At 58.0% G+C, this 19,391-nt stretch overlaps 7 protein-coding genes across 7 annotated transcripts in view; all 7 read right to left on the minus strand.

The window, feature by feature from the left end:
* Positions 1-1,605: 1,605 nt before the first annotated feature.
* JKF63_06211 (uncharacterized protein) lies at positions 1,606-4,026 on the minus strand (the record flags this gene model as incomplete). The annotated part of the gene is made up of 1 exon (XM_067902161.1): positions 1,606-4,026. The coding sequence occupies one exon, from the start codon at positions 4,024-4,026 to the stop codon at positions 1,606-1,608; it is 2,421 nt and encodes an 806-aa protein (XP_067758658.1).
* Positions 4,027-5,189: 1,163 nt separating this feature from the next.
* JKF63_06212 (uncharacterized protein) lies at positions 5,190-5,828 on the minus strand (the record flags this gene model as incomplete). Its single annotated transcript, XM_067902162.1, has 1 exon — positions 5,190-5,828. One exon carries the CDS (start codon positions 5,826-5,828, stop codon positions 5,190-5,192), a length of 639 nt encoding a protein of 212 aa, XP_067758659.1.
* A 949-nt stretch (positions 5,829-6,777) lies between these two features.
* JKF63_06213 (uncharacterized protein) lies at positions 6,778-8,070 on the minus strand (the record flags this gene model as incomplete). The annotated part of the gene is made up of 1 exon (XM_067902163.1): positions 6,778-8,070. The coding sequence occupies one exon, from the start codon at positions 8,068-8,070 to the stop codon at positions 6,778-6,780; it is 1,293 nt and encodes a 430-aa protein (XP_067758660.1).
* Positions 8,071-9,204: 1,134 nt separating this feature from the next.
* JKF63_06214 (uncharacterized protein) lies at positions 9,205-10,104 on the minus strand (the record flags this gene model as incomplete). Its single annotated transcript, XM_067902164.1, has 1 exon — positions 9,205-10,104. The coding sequence occupies one exon, from the start codon at positions 10,102-10,104 to the stop codon at positions 9,205-9,207; it is 900 nt and encodes a 299-aa protein (XP_067758661.1).
* An 816-nt stretch (positions 10,105-10,920) lies between these two features.
* On the minus strand, positions 10,921-12,522 carry JKF63_06215 (uncharacterized protein; the record flags this gene model as incomplete). The annotated part of the gene is made up of 1 exon (XM_067902165.1): positions 10,921-12,522. The coding sequence occupies one exon, from the start codon at positions 12,520-12,522 to the stop codon at positions 10,921-10,923; it is 1,602 nt and encodes a 533-aa protein (XP_067758662.1).
* Positions 12,523-12,974: 452 nt separating this feature from the next.
* Positions 12,975-13,757, minus strand: JKF63_06216 (uncharacterized protein; the record flags this gene model as incomplete). The annotated part of the gene is made up of 1 exon (XM_067902166.1): positions 12,975-13,757. The coding sequence occupies one exon, from the start codon at positions 13,755-13,757 to the stop codon at positions 12,975-12,977; it is 783 nt and encodes a 260-aa protein (XP_067758663.1).
* A 1,716-nt stretch (positions 13,758-15,473) lies between these two features.
* Positions 15,474-19,391, minus strand: part of JKF63_06217 (uncharacterized protein) — a gene marked incomplete at both ends in the record, with an annotated part of 5,718 nt that continues 1,800 nt past the window's right edge. Inside the window, one exon of the mRNA XM_067902167.1 lies at positions 15,474-19,391. This exon is cut by the window's right edge and continues 1,800 nt beyond it. Within this exon, the coding sequence (XP_067758664.1) occupies positions 15,474-19,391 (3,918 nt within the window).

The following is a 19,391-nucleotide window of genomic DNA, read 5'->3' on the forward strand; positions in this document are numbered from 1 at the left end:
GATGGGGTCGGTGTGTGGGGTTGTGGCGCGTTACTTCGCCGTGAAGGCAGTCGGGGGAGAGAGAGAAGCCGCTCTAAGGTTATGGCTTTGTGTGTAGATGCATGCAAGTATTCAAGTACATCGGACGGTGGTGATGGTGATAGCGAAGACACAGATATATTGCATTATAGTAACAGAAACATGGTGGAGAGGAGGGGGGGGGGGAGGAGGGGTAGAGAGAGGGCGGAATGAGGGCATTGGGTAATCACACACACACACACACACACACACACACACGGAGAGAGAGAGAGACAAGCCAGTTAGACAAGCGCAACGAAGAGAAGACCAACGGTGCATCAAAAGTCGTCGTCGCTGTCCACCCTAACGCACTCACCGATCCAGTGACTTTGAGAGAGCAAACAACAAAGGGAAGGAGCAACGATGCGCCACACGAAGTCGTCGATCTGTCACGAGCGAAGACAGCGACTACCTAAGACGCTGTTGCAGAATTGGGTGAGAGACGCACGCACACACCACTGAGTGCTGCAATCACTTAGCATAGAGCCTCTGCGCCGCCTCTTTCCCCCACCTCTCACCACCTTCTTCTCGTCTTCGTGTCAGCGACGACGAGCGTGCACATCACAACCACGCCAAGAAAAAAAAAAGAGACGCAGATGCGGAGAGATCACTGAGGAAGTGAGGAGGGCACACAAGACATCCATACACGCGCGCACACCCACAGAAAATGAACCTTTGACAGGCTCTGGTGAGCCATCAAAACTAAAGTGACCGCGAGCAGAACACAAGCAGGCACGATGAGCTAATGCAAATGAAGGATGACCCACACGGGGGGAGGGGGGGGGGGATATAAGTCCTGTGTAAAAGAGAGAAGCGAAACAGACAGATGCATGCCTGCAAACGCGTTGACAGTCAAAACGTGGAGCAGTAATACGAAAGACGACAAGAACAACAAAGGGGGGGGCGGGGCTGAGCATAAAAAGCGCGCACGAGAAAGAATGCACCACAGTGATCTAAAAAGGAGAGGGAAATGGGCGCTCTCCCCCTCCCCCCCCTTCTCAACATCACCACTAGGCAATGAAGGGCGACAGATTCGTTGCAGTCGTGTTAGTATACTGCATATTATATAAACGGCGCAGAAGCGCTCGCCTTTACAAGTCGATGTCACCGACATCCACCGCCAATGGGGCCCTCGACTACCCCTACGTGGGAAGCGCTTGATCTTGGAAGTGCAGAAACTTCTTCACCATTAGCGATGGTGAGACGAAATATCAGGCGGCGATACACCGTCCTCCACCCTCCCTCTCTCCCCCCACTCCCCCCCCCGCCCCTCCCCCGTGTGAGGTGGATTCGTACACGTAGAGAGAGTGTGTGTGTGTTTGGGGAGAGAGGGAGGAAGACTCAAAGGGGGGGGGGGGGCGAGGCAACAGCTAGTGGTGTAGTACATCAGTCTTATGTAGCACAGCCAAAATACCAAGGCCTCGCCAAATGTTGTGTACGCGCCTCCACGTGGGGTGTTGGGTGGACCAATACACCTACGCTCACTCATGGAAGCTGGAGCATGCACACCCCAACACCATCACCGCATAATGACGTGCGCGCAGGTGGCTAGGACCCGGCGTGGCGGTGGAGGTGAAGCATGACCCCTCGATTGTACGCCTCTATCGAATGATCCCCCAAGATAGAAGCCTCACCGCAGCCGTGCTTTAACACACCGAAGGCCGTCTCCGAGTCGTCCGTCGACACGTACCCGTAGGTGCCGTACTGGATGAAGTGATAACGGCCGAAACACGTGAAGCGCCGGTGCATGCGGCGCGAAAGCGTGGGTAACGCCACATCCGCCGCTGTGTCCGCCGATACCCCTACCGTCCCTGAAGGGGCGACGGACTTCTTCTCGCCGTCGGGATCGTCACAGCCACCGCTACGGAGCGATGTAGGAGTAGTGCTCAATTGGTCAAGACCGGAACCGCTCGCATACGCGCACCGGCTGCTGAACCCGCGAAGGGCTGCCTCTACGGCGGCGTCTCGCTGCGCCGTCTCAGCATGAGACGGCGCCGGCGTCGGCGTGTCACTCTCCAGCGCATCAGGGCCCTTGCGGACAGCGATATCGACGTAGGCGGCGACCCGTGCCTGCTCTGCCCACGATAAAAACTCGTCAGAGGTGCCGCGCTTCTCAGGAAGCACAGCGCCCTCCTCGTCCGTTGCGGCGTCCTCTGGAAACAACGCCGGTATCGCTGAGTCATCAACAGCTGTGGAAGAGCCAGTAGTAGAGGAAGAGCCAGATGACTTCATGGTGTGCAAGCGTGCTATTGCGGTGGAGAGCTTGCTTGCTTCGCGGGCGGGGGTGCGGCCCGTCCGCGTCTCGCTGGAGGGAGGGACAATGGCGACGTTCGTCATCCGTGACGGCACGCTCGCGGTGTCGCTTTGGCTGCCACCGCCCCTCCACCAACTCTGCGCTGCACTGAGTATAGAAGTGATGGGGCCTGTAAAGCGCGCCTGTGCGTCCCAGGCGAGTTCGTCAGTGCACGACAGACGCGGCACAATGTCGCTGCGGTAGACAAAATTGTGGAAGATATGCGACCAGCCACAGCTCTGCACGTGGTCAGCCAGCTCGTAGTTGCCGAGGAGTGGGGCACCAAGTGAGACACACACAAGTCGTTGGCTGTCTTGTTCTGCACCCCGGGGCACCAGAAGGGAAGATCGACGATGCAGGAGCTGCAGAGTCAAGTACTGGGCAATGGCACCACCTAGAGAGTGACCGCACAGGACAAGGGTGTAGCCGCCACTGTCGACGTCCTCGAGAAGTGAATCAACTGGGAGCCCAACCTCCTGCGCCTCGTGTGCGAAGCCTTTGTGCACTCGGTACTCCCACACCTTCCGGACACCGCCATTGAGCATCACGGTGGCATTACCGCAGCCAGCCCCGCCTTGGCCTTCTGTTATCCCCGTCAGGCGCGTGCCCTCGTGCAACGTCGCCCACACAGCCTCGGTTACGCGGGCAAACTGCACATCTGCCAGACGCGTTCGCCAGTTGTGCGTTCCAGGGAAGGCGATGAACTTCACGCGGCCTGGCGCCTCGAGAATTGTGTAGCGCTCTCGGGCCACAGAGATGCGCAGTGCACGTGCGTACGGGATGTCTGACAAACTCAAGGTGATGTTGGGAGCCCCGAGGTACTCGTATGCAATTGCTGACGCGACTATGGAAAGCAGCACCCGCTGTGCCAAGACGGCGGTAGTGATGGCGCGAAAGGCGAGCACCTCCTCGTAGTGGTGGAAGAGCCCGCGGAACATGCACTCCACTTGCGTTGTCGTCATGCCGTCTACCTCCATGGCGCGCAGCGACAGCTGCTGCACATCGAGTAGGCTGACGGTATCCATCAACCTATTAGAAACCCCGCTAGCGCGGATCACACGAGCGGCGTGTGGCCTTGTCAGAACGGTGGGTAGCCCACACTTGTAGCACACGAGCTGTCGTGTCAGGATACCGCAAGAAGGTCCAATGCACATGTGCGGCATAGAGCCTGCCGCTCGCAATACGTAGAGTCCCCATAAAAGACCACCGTTTCGGCGCTTGTCGAGATTCTCTAGCGCCCATGGTGTGGAGCAGCGGTCACACACCAACATCTGCCGCCCCAACATGTGTACGTAGTGTCGATGTCCCCAGCAGGCGGAGCAAACAGCGGTCCAGCAACAGCGGCAATGATGGCGATTCGCGCGGAAGCGGTTGCGGCACACAAAGCACGTTGTGCACAAACATGTCTTCTTCGATCGCTGACACGTTTTGCAGACACGCCTACCCTCCAGTGGAGGTGGACGCACGACAGTCGGTGTCCACATCTCGTTTGTGTCTTCGCCAATGCCTGGCATGCTCCCCGTGCTGGCCGGTCGCTGACTTGTCCCAGATGTGCCCACATCGACCCACTGTGGCTGGGTATGAGTGTAGACATAATCGCGCATCTGCGCAAACTGCGGCCACTGTGGCTGCGGAATCGCCATCGACGACGACGACGACAACGACGCTGTATGCATCCGTGGCGATGGCTAGAAAAAGAGGGGAGAGAGGGAGGCGGAGCAGGAACAGAAAGATGTGCCGCCGGGTGGCAGGCAGTGTTAACTGCAGGAATGTCAAAATTCGAGACGGAAAAGCTTTCGCGGCGGCTGCGCATCAAGAGCAGTGTGGGTGGGTGGGTGGAGAGGGAGGGGGACTGGTGGATGTCTGCCCAAGAATGGAGAGCGGAGGCCGTTACCAGGAGACAAGAGGTAAGAGAGTTCGAATTGTTTGCTAAGCCCAAGCACACGCACATTGCCGCCGCGAGATTGACGATCCACGTGCACACCGTGGAAACGGCGGTGTCAGTGGGGGGAAGGGAGGGAGGGGGGGGGGGGCACATGAGTGGGAATGTTGTGGGGCAGCGATACAGGTGGTACACAATCATGGGGTGTGCGGAAACATATCCAGGGAGACGGCAGGTCAGAAGCAAAACAAGAGAGAGCAGTGAGATGAGTGCATACCACCGCATACGTCCGCACTTGTGCAGATGCCTCACCCCAGGACCAATGCAAAGGCCGCCTATCCTGGCAGGCTGAGATGACTAGCACAGGCTTTCGTGCCCCACCCACCCACACACACACACATACACACATACATACACACACACATACATACACACAAAAGTGGAAGAGCGGGGGGGAGGAGGAGGAAGAGGGAGAAAAACGGAAGATGTCACACACGGGCGGTTGTTCACGGATTGTAGCGCGATGATGGCAGAGGAGATGGTGGGAGGGGGGCGAAACCCAGACAGATGATTCGATTGCATGGAAGAAAAACATAACGACCAACACACAAAGACGGCGCACCCCCCCGTTAAATGAGCCTGTGAGAGCTCAGACACGGCAGGATTTTGGAGGAAAAAAAAAAGATGACCACGTAGGATAGTGATGGGGCTGGTGAACTCATCACACCACAAAATGTGGTCGACGGCAGACCCTTTCCTGGACCATGACGCCACCTTTTTTTTTTGTGTTCAAGCTAGGCAAGAGGATGCGCACGTACACACGCTCGCACGACTGTGGAAGACAGCTATGCCTGGGTGCCTGAGGGAATGCAAGCAGACTTAGAGAGAGAGAAGAACGGCCTAGAGATGCGCGTCATGTTATGGCCAACCAACCAACCCACAACTTGTCTCCTTCGCCTAGCAGCACTCGCTCCCCTTACGCAGTGTTGTGGTCTCTGTGTAACCCATGACACCGCCCTCGCGCACATTGGCAGTACTGTTCGTCTCCACCAACTTTGTGGCGATGGTGTGGAACGCATCCTGCACTCCGTCACCGCTGCGCGCGCTCGTTTCACAGTACATCGCCCCCATCGCCGCCGCGCACTGCTGCGCCTCTGAGAAGGAGACCTGCCGCTCCTCCTCCAAGTCCTTCTTGTTGCCTACCAGCATTATAATCGTCTCTGGTGAGTTGAGGCGAAGCTCATGAATCCAGTACCTGGCCTTTTCGAATGTGTCGGTGGAGATGATATCGAACAAGACGAGAGCCGCGGCGGCACCGCGGTAGTACATGGCGGCTAAACTCTTGAAGCGCTCCTGCCCTGCCGTATCCCAAATATCAAAGTGGATGGTCGTACCGTCGGTCACGTCGCAGGCGTATCGAAAGAACGAGGCGCCGACGGTGCTGTTCAACTTCTCGCTAAACACATTCTTCATGAGGCGCTGCACGACAGACGACTTGCCCACCCCGCTTTCGCCCAGGAGGACTAGCTTGAACTTACGCACCAAAGTCAATGCACTCGTCGTTGGTGCGGGTGGAGAGCGGTTGATGGATGACATCGCAACGGTGAATGATTGAGAAATAGGGGAGGGGGGGAGGGAACCAGTGCGCACAGGTCACACAAGGAAGCGCAACCCAAAGCAAAACCTGTGGAACCTGAGACGTGAGGAGCAGCAGCAAGAGATACAGCAGCAGCGATGGTGAGGGAAAAGACGCGAATAAGTTGCAAAAACGACGCACACGCAATCACACAGACGCTTGATCGTGTTCCTCTCACCAAAAAAAAGGGGGGATCGTCGTGTTGAGCAGACCTGCGAATGGCAGCGAAAGACTGGCCCGTGTATGCAAAAGGCTCACGAGCGAAAAAAAGGGGGGAAAGGATCGAGTACAAGTGCGTGTGTGCGTGTGTGTGTGTGTGGGGGGGAGGAGGGGGGTAACAGTGGGAATAGTGTGGAGGGTGGGATGGAGTAAGAAGTGGGAGGGGGGGGGGGGCATCGCCACGGCACCCTGAACAGCTTTGCGCACCTTGACACAAGATGCGCACGCTCTGTTGCTTCCGCTCCTACGTACACACCCCGCGAAACATGCGCGCAGCTGTACGGATTATTGTCCAATACACGCATATGTATGCATGAGTACATACGTAGTGGGGGATGGGGGCGCGTCCACCAGGGTGGGGGGGTGCCTGTGCGTGTGTGCCAAGTCATTGAGGAGACGAGAGAGAAACGAGCGCATGTGCCTATGAAGGAGACGTAGTCATTTGAGCAGCAAAAGTAGAGCAGGAGCAGCATCAGCAGCAGCAGGGGTGGGGGTGGGGGGGTAGTAACAACAACACAAGAAACGAGGGGATCAAACAGGTGGCAGATACATACACCTATGCATGCGAATGTGCGCATGACTCAATACCTGGACCCTACGCCCTCTGCGTGTGTGTGTACAAGTCGGGAACATACCAGAAGCAAAGGGAGGAAGGGGGGAGGGGGGAGGAGGTGCGATCATTGCAAAACACTAGAAAGATTTTGAGCCGTCGTGAGCTGAAGAAAAAAGCCTCTGGAGGGGCTTCGATGAAGGTCTAGACATGTACGGGTTGCCGCCTTGCGTGAGAGAATCAAGGCGCCGTGACTGCTGTGGATGCTGCAGCGCCCCACCCTGGGGCGTTGAGAGCCAGAAGTTGACGCCTGAGCCTGTAGTGTCGCCGCCGCCGCCGCCGCTCCCCGGCCCACGCATAGAGGCGTGGGTGCTCTGGTGCGGCTGCCGCGGCTGCAGAGACGCCGCGGCGTGGGAGCGAGGCGTGAGCACTACGTTGGTGCTGGCGCTAAATCCAGCGGGCGACTGTGCGGGTGAGGCACCATGACCATCCACACGTCTCCGTGCTAGTGATGGGTCTGAGTCAGCGCGGTGGCGCTTCGCTATGAGGGAACTCGCTGACCAGCCAAGGGGTGCGGCGGATACGACGGTGGAAGACGTTAACTTCTCACCTGCCGCAGCACTGCGCACATCGCTGCCGTCCGCGCACAAATGATGCCCTCGATGCTGCCCATGAAGATGAGAGGACGACGACGGCGACGATGCCGCAGACGCGCGCGGCCAATGGCCACGTGGGGACAAATGTGGCGCCTTGACACCGACCGCCCCGGTAGGTACGAAGGGGCCATGGTGGACCGCTGACGAGGATGGGATGATCTGCCCGGACGGTGTTTGACACATCTCGATGGCCCTCGGTGCCTCGTGGCGGTACCCGCCGCTGGGATGAGTGGCTCGTGAATCTCCTAACACGCGCACTGGCGGCTGATGTGGTGATGACTGGAGCGGGGCCTGCGGGTGTGGCACCGTTCGTTGCGAAGATGCGCGAATGGTAGATGCGGTGGCTGCAGAAGCAGCGGTGGCATGTGCCAGCTCCTCGCGTAGCCGACACACCTCCGCCTGAAGTCCTTGCACACGCGACACTGCTGCAGCGCACTCTGCTTCCTTGCGCTGACGCCGCTGCGCCATGTCCTGGTGCTGATCATGGAGCATTGCTAAAGCCTGACGCATACGGCACACGATTTGCTGGTAGTGCCGCAATTGAGAGCCGGTGACCTTTGACATTCTCTCGAGTGCCATCGTACCGTCCTGCAGCAGCTGCTGCACGTTGGGATTGTCAAGCTTGACGAGCTGGTACGGCTGCTGGCACAACGGGCACGGCGCAGCAGTTGGCAAACGGGCGACGCAGCGAGAACAGAGATAGTGATTGCATGATGTGACGCCGCCGCCCCGGTCGCAGTCGCTGAGGCAGAGAACACAAATAGGCTGGAAGGACATGCGACATGGCCTGCCGTGGCACCCCTCTACCCACACGCACACCCGGGTAACGCCCCCCGCCCGTACCTCACCTCACCTCACACCCGCACCTGCGCACGCGCACACCAATGCAGAATGGAAGATGATGCGCAGGTGCTATGGTGTTTCAAGTCGAGTGGCTATAGGTGCAGTGTGTTTTTTGTCGCCTGTTGCATCCTCCAATGTCTGCCCAAGTCAAGCGCCATTACAGACACATGGCCCAGCCATAGTAGTAGTGGTGGTGGTGGTGTTGGTGGACAACAGGCGTCATCCCAGCGAATGGGGCCCCCCATTCCATCAGAGAGAGGAGAGCAGAAAAAAAAGAGATCAAGTGGAGTTTTGAGACTAGACATGAGAGACAAAAACATCGCACCGCATCGCACCGCACCGCACCCCTCCCACTCCCCCGTTCATCCATGCAGTTTGAAGGGAAGGTGAACCTGGGTGCACGGCACGTGTCGGCCAGCGTGCGTATGTCAAATACGGTCGGGTGCCCGCTGCTCACTTTAGAAAATGGGGTAAATCACAACTTTGCGTAGTTGGTGATGTCTGCATGGATGCAGCTGGGGGGGGGGGGGTGAAGACGGGCAAAGACGGCGAAGCGACCAACTCGTGTTCAACGTCACACACAACACACACACACACACACACATGGCCTGGAAAAAAAAAACATGAACAGTAACATGAGGACACCAGAAAACGCGAAACCTCAAGTCAGGCCTCAGAAGCCCGAAAAGAGTTGAGAGCGAACCGCAACAACGATGGAAACAGCAGCCCGCCTAGCCCAGTGAGAGGAGGCCTAGAGAGGCCTGGGGGCGGAGGGAAGGTGAGGAGATGGCAAAGAAAGAAGAGAATAGCCTTGACAGAAAAAAAAAGGCGGAAGGAAAGCTGTCAAAGCACTCCTTTGTTCTCTTTCTTGAAGTGATACTTTACATGACCTGAAGAAGAAGTGGCGACCCGGGGGATAAAAAAAAGGAGCAGTGAGCGAGGCGCCGGGGGTCACAGCGTATACGTGGTGGGGACCAGGGGGGAGGAGGGGAGGGGAGGGAGGGGGGTAACACAGCCGCACGCACACCCACAGAGATCACTGCGCAGCCTCGCCTTTACCGCAAGCGCCTATGGTGCGACGATGGTTGCTGCTTGCTGGGCTGCCGCTTGGCGCTGCTGCTCCTGATGTTGTATGATGATGCTCTGGAAGTCCTCGAGGCAATCGCAAATGACATGCAGCTGATGGAGGACGCTGTTGTGGGGCGTCTCTACTCTGCCACGGCCTGAATAGTTGCGCGTCCACGACACGCACCGGTCGTACAGGTTCGTCGTGGCCATGCTGACGTGGCTAACCGTGCGGGTCGTGGAGCTCTTTTGCTTGAGCTTACGGTCGAGGATGTCCTGCTTTGCTTTGATGGACTTCTGCAACGACTCGAAGGCTATCTGCATCTCGTTCAGTCGGTTCTGTAGGGCGATGTTCTCCGTGCTGCGGCGCCGGCGAGCCAGGTTTAACGATCCCCGTGTGCGTAGAAGATCCTCCTCCAGCTGGGTTTTACGTGCCTGCAGAACGCTTGTGTTGTCACGCAGTGTCATCCAGCGCTTAATGATGTCGCGTGGTTCTTGATACTCATCGCTGTCGTTGCGAGAGAGGACCTCCTCCAAAAATAATTGATACTTTTCGATATCATCGTAGTGCAGCTTCATCTCATCCCGCTTCGCCTCCAAGACTTGCAGGCGCTGCGTGAGCTGTGCAATGTACGCCTCCCGTTCCTTGCGCTGCTGCTCCTCGATGGCTACCTTCTTCATAGCACGACTACGCTTGATCTCATTTTCTTGAATAAATTTGTAGTACTGCACGAGAGTGTCTTGCAACTCTGCCCGATCGACAGTCAACTGAGCTTCGCCCTCCTTCACCTGAGCCATGCGTCGATTGTACTCCTCGCGCTTCGCATCTAGCTCTCGCTGCATATCGAACTCCGCATGGCGCAGCTTCGTTGCGGCGGTGATGCTGTCAAGTGCGCTGGACATCCCCAACGCCTCTCCGTACGAGGGAGTGAACGAGTGTATGTGAGTATGAGTGTGTAGGTGTTGTGGGGTTGATAGAACGGTGGACTCATACGACTGTACATGATCCGCTTGTCCTGCTACATACATAATACACGCGCGTGTGCATAAGTATGTTTTGGGGGGAGAGAAGTGTTGGAGGGGGGGGGGGATCCGTATGCAGACAAAAAGAAAGGGGCAGTGGAAAATGGAGCTATGCGACGGTGTGACATATTCACACATCACATATGTGCGCACGTGTGTGTGTGTGTGTGTGTGTGTGTCACACGCATACCTACACACAAAAAAAAAACGACATGAGCTGATGTGGTGGCGACACCAGATCCGTCATGGCATCCTTCATCTTTGAACCCAATTTATAGGGGGAAAAAGCGAACTGGGCGCGGGTGATAGACAACGTAGCACGGAGGAACACCACAAAACAATGGAGAACAAAGCTTCTGTGAAACACCTTAGAGCAGCGCCACTCACCGCCAAACACTCAAAACAAAAAAAAAGCTGGCAGGAATGGAGAAGGGGAACGGTGGTGCTCACAAAACACTTTCTGAGCTCACTCCTTGTGTTGGTGACCACCACCTCACTCTGCAATACTTGAGATTCACACACATCCACACTCACACACACACACACACACACCTCTTGCATACCAACACAGCATACCTCGTACGAAGGCGCCACACGGCTGCACGCATGTGCGTGTGCGAGGAGAGGAGTAGAGAATCGTATCCGATATCGTGTCCTCCCCTCTCCCTCCCCTCCCGCCTCCCCCACGTCGAGACGCTAACGGTGATACGAAGGGAAAAAGTGAATGGTGCCATCCACCTCCACCGCTGCGACAAGCGAGCCCGTCTCACAACCCGCGAAGGAGGCCATGTCCACTACCTCCATCGCTGCTACACCCACGGGGATTAACGAAAATACACCATTTCTCTGCCCGTACCGGCACACAAGCAGGTGGTGCGTCTCTGTCACAATCCACAGACGACGGTGGCTGCACACAAAGTGTGTGACACAGCCACCCACACCACGGTAGAGCCCAACAGATATCATCGAGACAATCTCCACACCAATGAAGGGATTAATACGGGCAACCAAGACACCTTCAAGCCCTGAGGTGCTCATGAAAAACAGGGAAGGTCCGAGACCCGTAGCACGCACAATGCCTTCCACTGGAGCTGGTGTAGGCACAACACACGACTGGAAGGTGGCGGCCGATGAAGCAGCGGACGCAGACGTGGGCGAGGGTCGAATGCGCACGAGCGCCAGGGATCCGTGCCCGCACACCGTGCACACTAGGAACAGATCGTCGTCGTTGAACAGCACTCGACCCAGCCCGCCGTCGACAGAAGGGATGAGAACGGTACCGCACGCCTGCGGACGATAAGGCGGTTCACTCAATTGAAGAAGAAACAGACGCGTGTCCGCCGCGCTGATGCAGGCAAGAGTGTTTGAATTCTGATGTGCGAAGGCACCGGCAGTGACGGTGAAGCCGCTGCGGGTGGGATAGAAAAGTGCGCGTGCAGCAGCATCCGCCTTCGCGAATACTTTGGAAACGGAGGAATGAGCATCGGCGGCATTGCCCACGGAACCAGCCAAGAGGCTCCACAGTAAAACACCTCCGCGACACCCCACCGCCAAGACATCGCGCGACTGTGACTTCCACTCCAACCAACTCACATTCATCTGGAAGGCGTGCGTCAGCACACAGACCATCCTTCCCTCGCTGACATCGTACACGACGACACGTGTCGAGGCGCCTGTGCCGCCATCATCCACCGCCACCGCGAGCCACAAGTATAATGGATGAAAACTAAGAGCCGTTACACGTTCAGGCCCATCACGGTGAGACTGCCGTGCCAGTAGCAACCTCCGTGCACTCGGTAGTGCAGTTGGAAAAACGCTGCGAAGGCCCGGTAGTAGAAACGACGCCGCCTTGATGAGACCGTGTAATACATTTGGTATAATATGTGGAGCGGATGCGCACACCTCGTGTATCCAATGGCGACGTCTGCAGTGAAGGTGCCGGTGCGTGCCTGTTGCAGTCACCAGCGATGACCACCATTTCGTGTCCACCTCGCCGTGGTTGTCCAGCGACGAAGACGTAAGAGCGGCGATACCGTCTGCGGATTTTGAGGAGGTTGAGTTAGCGGTCTGCGAGCCCCCGCTGCCGTTGATGGAGTCACTCACTCCATGCGCCGCACACCACGCCAGGACGCCGTCGTTGACGCACTGCAGCGGTGGATACACTGCGGCGCCGAGCGCCGCGTAGGCGCTGAGGTCGCGGCAGCCAAACAGCCGCCCAGCCTTCTCACCCAAAAGTTGTGCATCTTCTATGAGTGCCTGCGGATTCTCCAAGAGCAACTCGCGCAAGGGTTCGAACATCTTCTTCTGCCAAACTTGGGGTATTATATTTCTTGGCTCACATGCGAGAGCGTGTGCAGGAGAAAGAGGGGGAGGGGAAGTGGGAAGGGGAAGTGGGAGAGGCAACTCATCACTTGGCCATGGGTGAGTACAACATTCCATAGGTGACTCTGCATGGGAGGATGCGTGCAACCACATCCCACACCACGTTCATCGCAAAAAAAGATGCGAACGGGAATATACCACACGCGAGCCCATCTGTGTTATGTGAGTTATTCTGTCAGGTGATGAATGCAACCCTCTAATGGTGTGCACGTGTGTGTGTGTATGTGTGTGTGAGTATATATTTATATAGAGAGAGAGAGACTGCCAGCACCCGCAGGGTGCGGGGGAGATACACTCACTGAGGACCTCAGCGCGCTTAAATCGCCTATTGGAGTGGGGGTCGGGGGGAGGAGGATTGAGCAGAGGACTTACTTCTGCTTCCCATTGCCCTTCTTTCCGCCACCACCACTTGCGCCGCTGTTCTTGTGGCCACCTTTGGTCCTGCCACCAGAGCCCTTGCCCTTGACATCCGTGTCCAGTTCCAGCAGCTCCGCCATAGCCGCCTCCCGTTCTTTGATGGAGATCTCCTTATCGCATTTGCCGCTGCCTTTCTTGCCGTTTCTCTCCCCGCCGCGTCCACCAACCGCCGGTGGCGAAGCGCCAGCCGCGGCCAAGTGAGCGTCCAAGTCTCCTGGAACAGGTTTGTGAATAAGTCGCTTGTGATCGTCGACGTAGGAGCCAGGATTCGGCTGGCGGAAGAAGCTCTTCATGTGATAGGCATCCTCCCCATCCATGTAATACTTCTCCTCCACACCCACGCAACGAAAGTTGAGGGTATCCTGGTAGAGGTGCAGCGCTGCATCATTCGTCTTGCGCACATGCAGAGAACAATAGTGAGCGCCATACTCGGCGTCCATCTCTTTCATCGTCGCCCGCATCACACGTGATGCGATGCCCAGCTTCCGATGCGACCGAAGAACAGCCAAAGATGTGATGTGGCCGTGCTTTTTGTCGGCGACCTCCTCGTCGTCCATCTTCCCTAGGACGTAGCCAACAGTATTGCGGTTGTAGTCCTGCTGCACGTAGAGCAACTGTGGCCATGAGAGTATGTGATAGTAGTAGTACCGAAGGTTGTAATTCTCAGGAAGACATCGGAGATTGCTGTTCTGCATCTCGTACATGTCCTCCATGGTGGCGCGACGGAGCTGCATGATGGCGACGGGAGGGGGAGGCAGGTCTGGCGTGTGTGTGTGTGTGTGTGGGGGGCCGAAGGCAAAGGAGGATGAGATTGCACACGACGACGCAGATACTTTTTAAAAAGTGCGCAATGCCGCCCGACAAATTCAAACGTCGATAGAGGAACGTGCGTACTGGAATCGTTTAGAACACTTGAACGTGGAAGACGCACACACACACACACACACATATATATATATACAGATATACACATGCATATATGTGTGGATATACACCACACGAATAGATGAGCCAAGACGTGGGGAGGGGGGAGGAGGGGGAGGAGAAGGGAGGGGGAGGGGAGGGGGAAAGAAGAAGCAACAATAGTGAAAAGCTGCTCTCATGAACATACGACTGGAGGATGTATAAGAGGCGCCGTGTAACGTCAAAAGCGTACAAACGACGCAAGCGAGCACATTATGAATTTCGTGTTTGTGTCCTGCAAATAACGGGTGGAGATATTCAGAAGCAGGAATAAATGTAGCGCACACAGGTGTCCCCCTCCCTCCCCCTCCCTATCGGCATCCGCCGCAGCACCGCAAACGAGGCCACACAACCGTCGCCACTGCCCTGCATTGGCGCCAGCCTTTGTCTTTCTCACTTTTAACTTTTTTTTGTACACCTGTATCATGGCGTTGACCTTGTACGCACGCCTATGCACAGCGGGGGGGGAAGGGAGGAGAGGGGGGAGAGGGAGGAGGAGGAGGAAGAGAGTCGGTGTCTTCTCAGACGCACGCACCTTCCGCCTGGCTAGAGAACAATGCACAGTGCGCCTGCGCGGATAAGGGCACCACATTCGTATGCGTGTGTACAATGCATATGTTATGTACACAGAATTCGTGTGTCCGATAGACTTCCCTCGGCACACCCACCGTCACCAACGTCCCTCTCGCTCTCCACTCTCCCCCTTCAGCACCGGTTTCTGTTTCACCGCGAACAGGTCCACACACGCACACACACCTACATACACATATATATATATATATGTGTGTATGTGTGTGCACACCCAAAACGACACCCTTCATGCCCCTTTTTGGCCATCCACACCGATGTGCTGGTCGTACACACTCGCCGTCTCTGCAATCGAGTGCAGGCAGGAGCCTGACGACTTCAGCGTGCCTTTTTCGAGCAGGTGCTGCGTCATCGGCGCCACATGAACTTGGATGAACTGCAGGCATGGACCCAAGCAGGCGGCATCCAGGGGGGCTCTGCTTTGGGGGGAAGAGGGGAGGAAGAGAAGGGGGGCAGACGGCGGCCTCTGCTGTGCATGGGAGTGGAGATGCGTGGATGCCCGGGGTGTGCTCAAGGAAGTTGGTCGGCGTCGAGAGTTGGGACCCTCTGAAACCCTTCATCCAGCGCACGTGCTACGCCCGCCGTCCGCCCCCCCCCGTAGGCTGGCCGTGTGCCACCCCCCCCCCTCCTCCTTTATCGCAGCGCTTTTGTTGAGCAGCACAAGGGGTGGGGGAGCGAGCGCGCAACAGCACACACACCTGTAAGCCCTGTGTCATGATTTTGTCCATTGGTCCCCACGAAGGCCCAGGTCGCAGCTCCCCTGACTCACACTTAGCGCAGCAACAGCAGCGTAAGGAAATGGGGGTGGGCGGTGCGCCGGGGTTGAACGTCGGGGATTGTGTGTTTTTTTTTTCCAGAAAGAGGTGAGATTGGGGTCTCAAGGCCCCCGCCCGGCCCCCTTAGGCTAGCAGCGGGTCAAGTAGACCGGGTGACATGACAAGACGCAGCCTATCTAAAGGTAGTGTGGGATGATAGCAGCAGTTCCTCCGAATGCTGTCTAGGCGAACATCATTCTCCTCCTCTCGTGGTGAGGAGTCGGACTCGCCGGTGGGCGCAGGTATGAACGACGGCAACGACGCCGTGGCATCGGGCCGGAGACGCTTGCGCCGCTGAAATGGGCTGCGCAACCGCGGCGGGCCGCCGAGTACATCGCCGCCTGGGATGCCGAGTGGCTGCACGAGTTCCTCCTCGTGGCACAGCAACAGTTGATGGTCCACCAAAAACTGCAGAACCACCCACAGCGCCCGCTGGCTCAGCACCCCGCTCGCCAACAATCGTGCCTCCAAGTCGGCGTGGCAGATCCCTGGCACACGCAAGATGTAGCGGTAGACAGTGTGCACCACGAGATGCCACATGTACGAGTGCCAACTGCCGTCCACGTGATGAAATATGCTAGGATACGGCATCAGGCCAGAGCCATCGGGACTCCAGCTGCCACTGCGGCGCGAGCTGGAGGGCGACAACGATGCGAATGCACTACTACTCAGCGCTTCGCGACACGCCTCGACAGCGCACTGCTCTACCGCGGTTGGGGGACCATCGATCGGCAGATCCTGTAGGTACGGCGGATCACCACAATTGCGAATAGAGCGGGCAGGGTACAGCCGACGGGCCGTCTCCGCTTGTGCGCGAGTCACCGCAACGCTGTCTGCGTCATCGTCACTCTTCTCGTCGACGCTGTCCTCCTCCTCCTCCTCTTCGCTTGATGCGTCGCCTCCTCCTCTCGCTGCTGAGAAGCGCTTCCGCTTGAGACGCTTTCGGGTGCGTCGTGCCGCCGCTGTTTCGACCACCATGCCGGTCTCATCGACTTTCCCTGCACGCTCAGAGCGCCGTCGCCGCAGAAGACCTTCGCACGCAACAGCCTCTGGCGGCCACGCCAGCTGTGGCAGAGGAAGTTGGGTCATCTTCTGCCGCACCACATTCGACGCCATCGACATGTCCGCTGGGTCCATCAAGGGCTGATAAAGAAGCTCCAGCGGCAGTGGTGGTGTGCGCTGCAAGGGTGCTTGCGCATTCAATGCAAGCAGTGAGTTCATCTCCGCCCGTGCCCATAACATCGTGGAGCTCTCGCGACCCCCGGCTACTGCTCCACCTACGGCGTCCACCTCCTGAGCCCACTGGTGCAGCACGGCCAAGTTTGCACACGGACGGGGCGTAGTGCGCAGGGCGCTGATAGGAAGAATATATGGGCTCTGCGCAAGCGATATCTGCGGTACACGAATGCTTTGCTGCCGCGTCCGTCGAAACGCCGGCAGTCGCTGCAGGAACGTGCGCGCGTGCGACACCATCGAGGGTCGATTGAGCGCCGTCAAGAGAGATCGCGCGACGCTGGCGCGGTAGTGCGCCTGGTCACTAAAAAGAATCATGCGCAGGATATCTGTGACCACCTCGAAGCCGGCCTCCACCTGCAGCAGTGACATTGACAGCTTCGCTGAAGGAGGCGATCGTGTCTCTGGCGCTTGCGTGGATGGTGTCAACAAGGCTGAAGATAGTGAGAGAGACGGCATGGCGACGCACGGTTGCGCGGGTTCGCAGCCGGTGGTGGCCGTACCAGTAGGAAAAGCCGCCGCCTGTGGTGCATAAACCCTCTCCACCTCCTCGGAAAGAACCTCCGTTGACGAGGAACGTTGCAAGTTTTGCGCTCCATGAACGGCGTTCGAGTTTCGCACGGCGCGCAGCGTCTCTGCGAGTGTTGCCATGTGCAGAGTCGACGCGCTCACCAGCCGATTGTACGCACCGCCCCCTTGCCCAGTGCCCATCATATTGAACTCCGTAGGCAGGGCCATTGCGACACCGTTGAGGGAGTGAAGAAGCGCGCTGTTGGTCTCCAGTCCCCTGCGCCGCCCAGTCAGCATGGCGGGCAGCGTGGCGGGCACACAAAAAAGTGGGTGGTGCGAAAGGTGCAATGATCGGCCACGTAGCACAAGTCGCACCACCTCCTCGACGCGTTTGAAAGGAGAGAAGTGGTGAAACGCGGATTCCAGTGCCTCGGCTACGGTGCGGCCGCTGATCTCCGTGCGGGGCGCTTTGCGTGGACGCTGCAGCGCGACGTGGCGGCCTCCGTAGGCCACCGGCGCCCTTGTGGAAATGCCGCCAGCGTCGCGATCGCGCCAATGAGGCGGGCGTGCAAACAATGATGCAGAAAAAGAAGTGCCGTCCCGACCAGGCGCGCCTCGCATATCTGAGCCATGCATTGCGGCGACGTTGCCGACGGCGCCGAGGCGGACGCTGCGCCGTGACTCCAGCGGTAGCCCACTGCTTTGGTAAAGCTGCGCTCCCAGAACGCTGGGGTCCTGTCGCAGGACCTTTGAGAGCGCCACCACCTGTGCCACCGTAGCATTCGACTGCAGTGCCAGAAGTGTTGACTCGAGCCTGTGTGACGGTCGCCCGATGGCGCTCCAGAACGGTAGCCAGTAGCGCATGCACGCGTACAGCGACGCAGCGGCGGTGGGTGGAGCGGACATGAAGTGGTGCGTGTAGCCATCTACAGAACACTGCGGCTCTAGTGTGTAGGTGACAACGTCGCATGCCTCCGGGGAGAAAAAGCTGTTGAGGCCACTTTGCGACAAGCGGATGAGCTGACGGGCGTGCAGCTCCTGCAGACACGCGAGCAACATCTGAGAACCCCGCTGCAGACACCATCCGTACACACTGGGCGGCAGATCACGGAGAGGTGTGGACCAGCCGCACACACCATCGACACGGCCCAGCACAAACCCCAGGTCGGCCTGCGGAAGGCCCACGACGACGACAAACGTGCTAAGAGTCATGCGGGCGTACATCTCCCGCACACACACGCTACCTGCGCCCGCTGCTGCACTAGGAGCTGCATCCCTGGTAGGATAGCGGTAGTGCTGGTGCCAAAGCTCGAGGTGAAGCCGCGACGTGCGCTGCACCAGGCTCCGCGCGTAGCCGTTGCGCACTGCCATGACTCGATTCACCACCTTGGTAGCTGCGGGATGCATCTCGACGAGACGTTCACCCAAGGTCGATCGACGCGCGCCCTCCAACACAGCCGGTAGCCTCTGCAAAACCATGCCCGAAGGAATCGACTTGCCGCTCACAGCAGATGTTGTCACTGGCTGGCGTGTGTTCCTCCCTGTGAGCTCGGCAGCAGCCTCAGCCTCGAGTACAGACTGCTTCTCTGCGTCGCTGAGGGTGCTGAGGCGTCTCTCCCCCTCAGTGGGTACCAGCACCACCAGCCCCACGTGCTTCCGTCCACGCTGAGTAACAGCGGTGGTGTAGACATACTCGAGGTGGCGCAGGAACGGCAGAACGCGCCGATTTAGTGTAGAAACGTCAATACTCTGCATGAGCCGCGGCACCGACGCCGCGTGGTGCGGAGAAGCCTGAACCAGCACGTCCAGCACGGTGTTGACAGAATACGCCGAAAGACCTTTGGGGAGCCGCGGATCGCTGGGTTCGAAGTGAAGTGTGCGCGACAGCGGCAACGGCGACCCTGCTGCCGCCGCTGCCGTATCCAGCGCCGCAGCGACCTCGACACCCTCCCCAAGAGCGTGTGCGTCGCCCTGATCTCCTTTCTCCACAACAGCTGCAGCACGAGCCTCGACGGCGCCCGATCCCTGCGCGGGTGGCCCGGTCAGTGGCCGAGGTGCATACACGAGTGTGAGCACTTTGGTGCGCGGCAGAAGCAAGTACTGTGTCACCAACGTACCGTGCAGCTTTGCATATCGATCCAGGAAAGCACCGAGGACTTTGCTGCGTTGTTTGTATGGCATGTGAAATCGAAAGTGCGGCACCGCGGCAGTGAGCGAGAGCGGGCGTCGCTCCGCCTCCTGGGCAGCCTGTAGTTCTAG

Source organism: Porcisia hertigi, chromosome 13, assembly GCF_017918235.1.
Source record: "Porcisia hertigi strain C119 chromosome 13, whole genome shotgun sequence".
NCBI classification, from domain to species: domain Eukaryota; phylum Euglenozoa; class Kinetoplastea; order Trypanosomatida; family Trypanosomatidae; genus Porcisia; species Porcisia hertigi.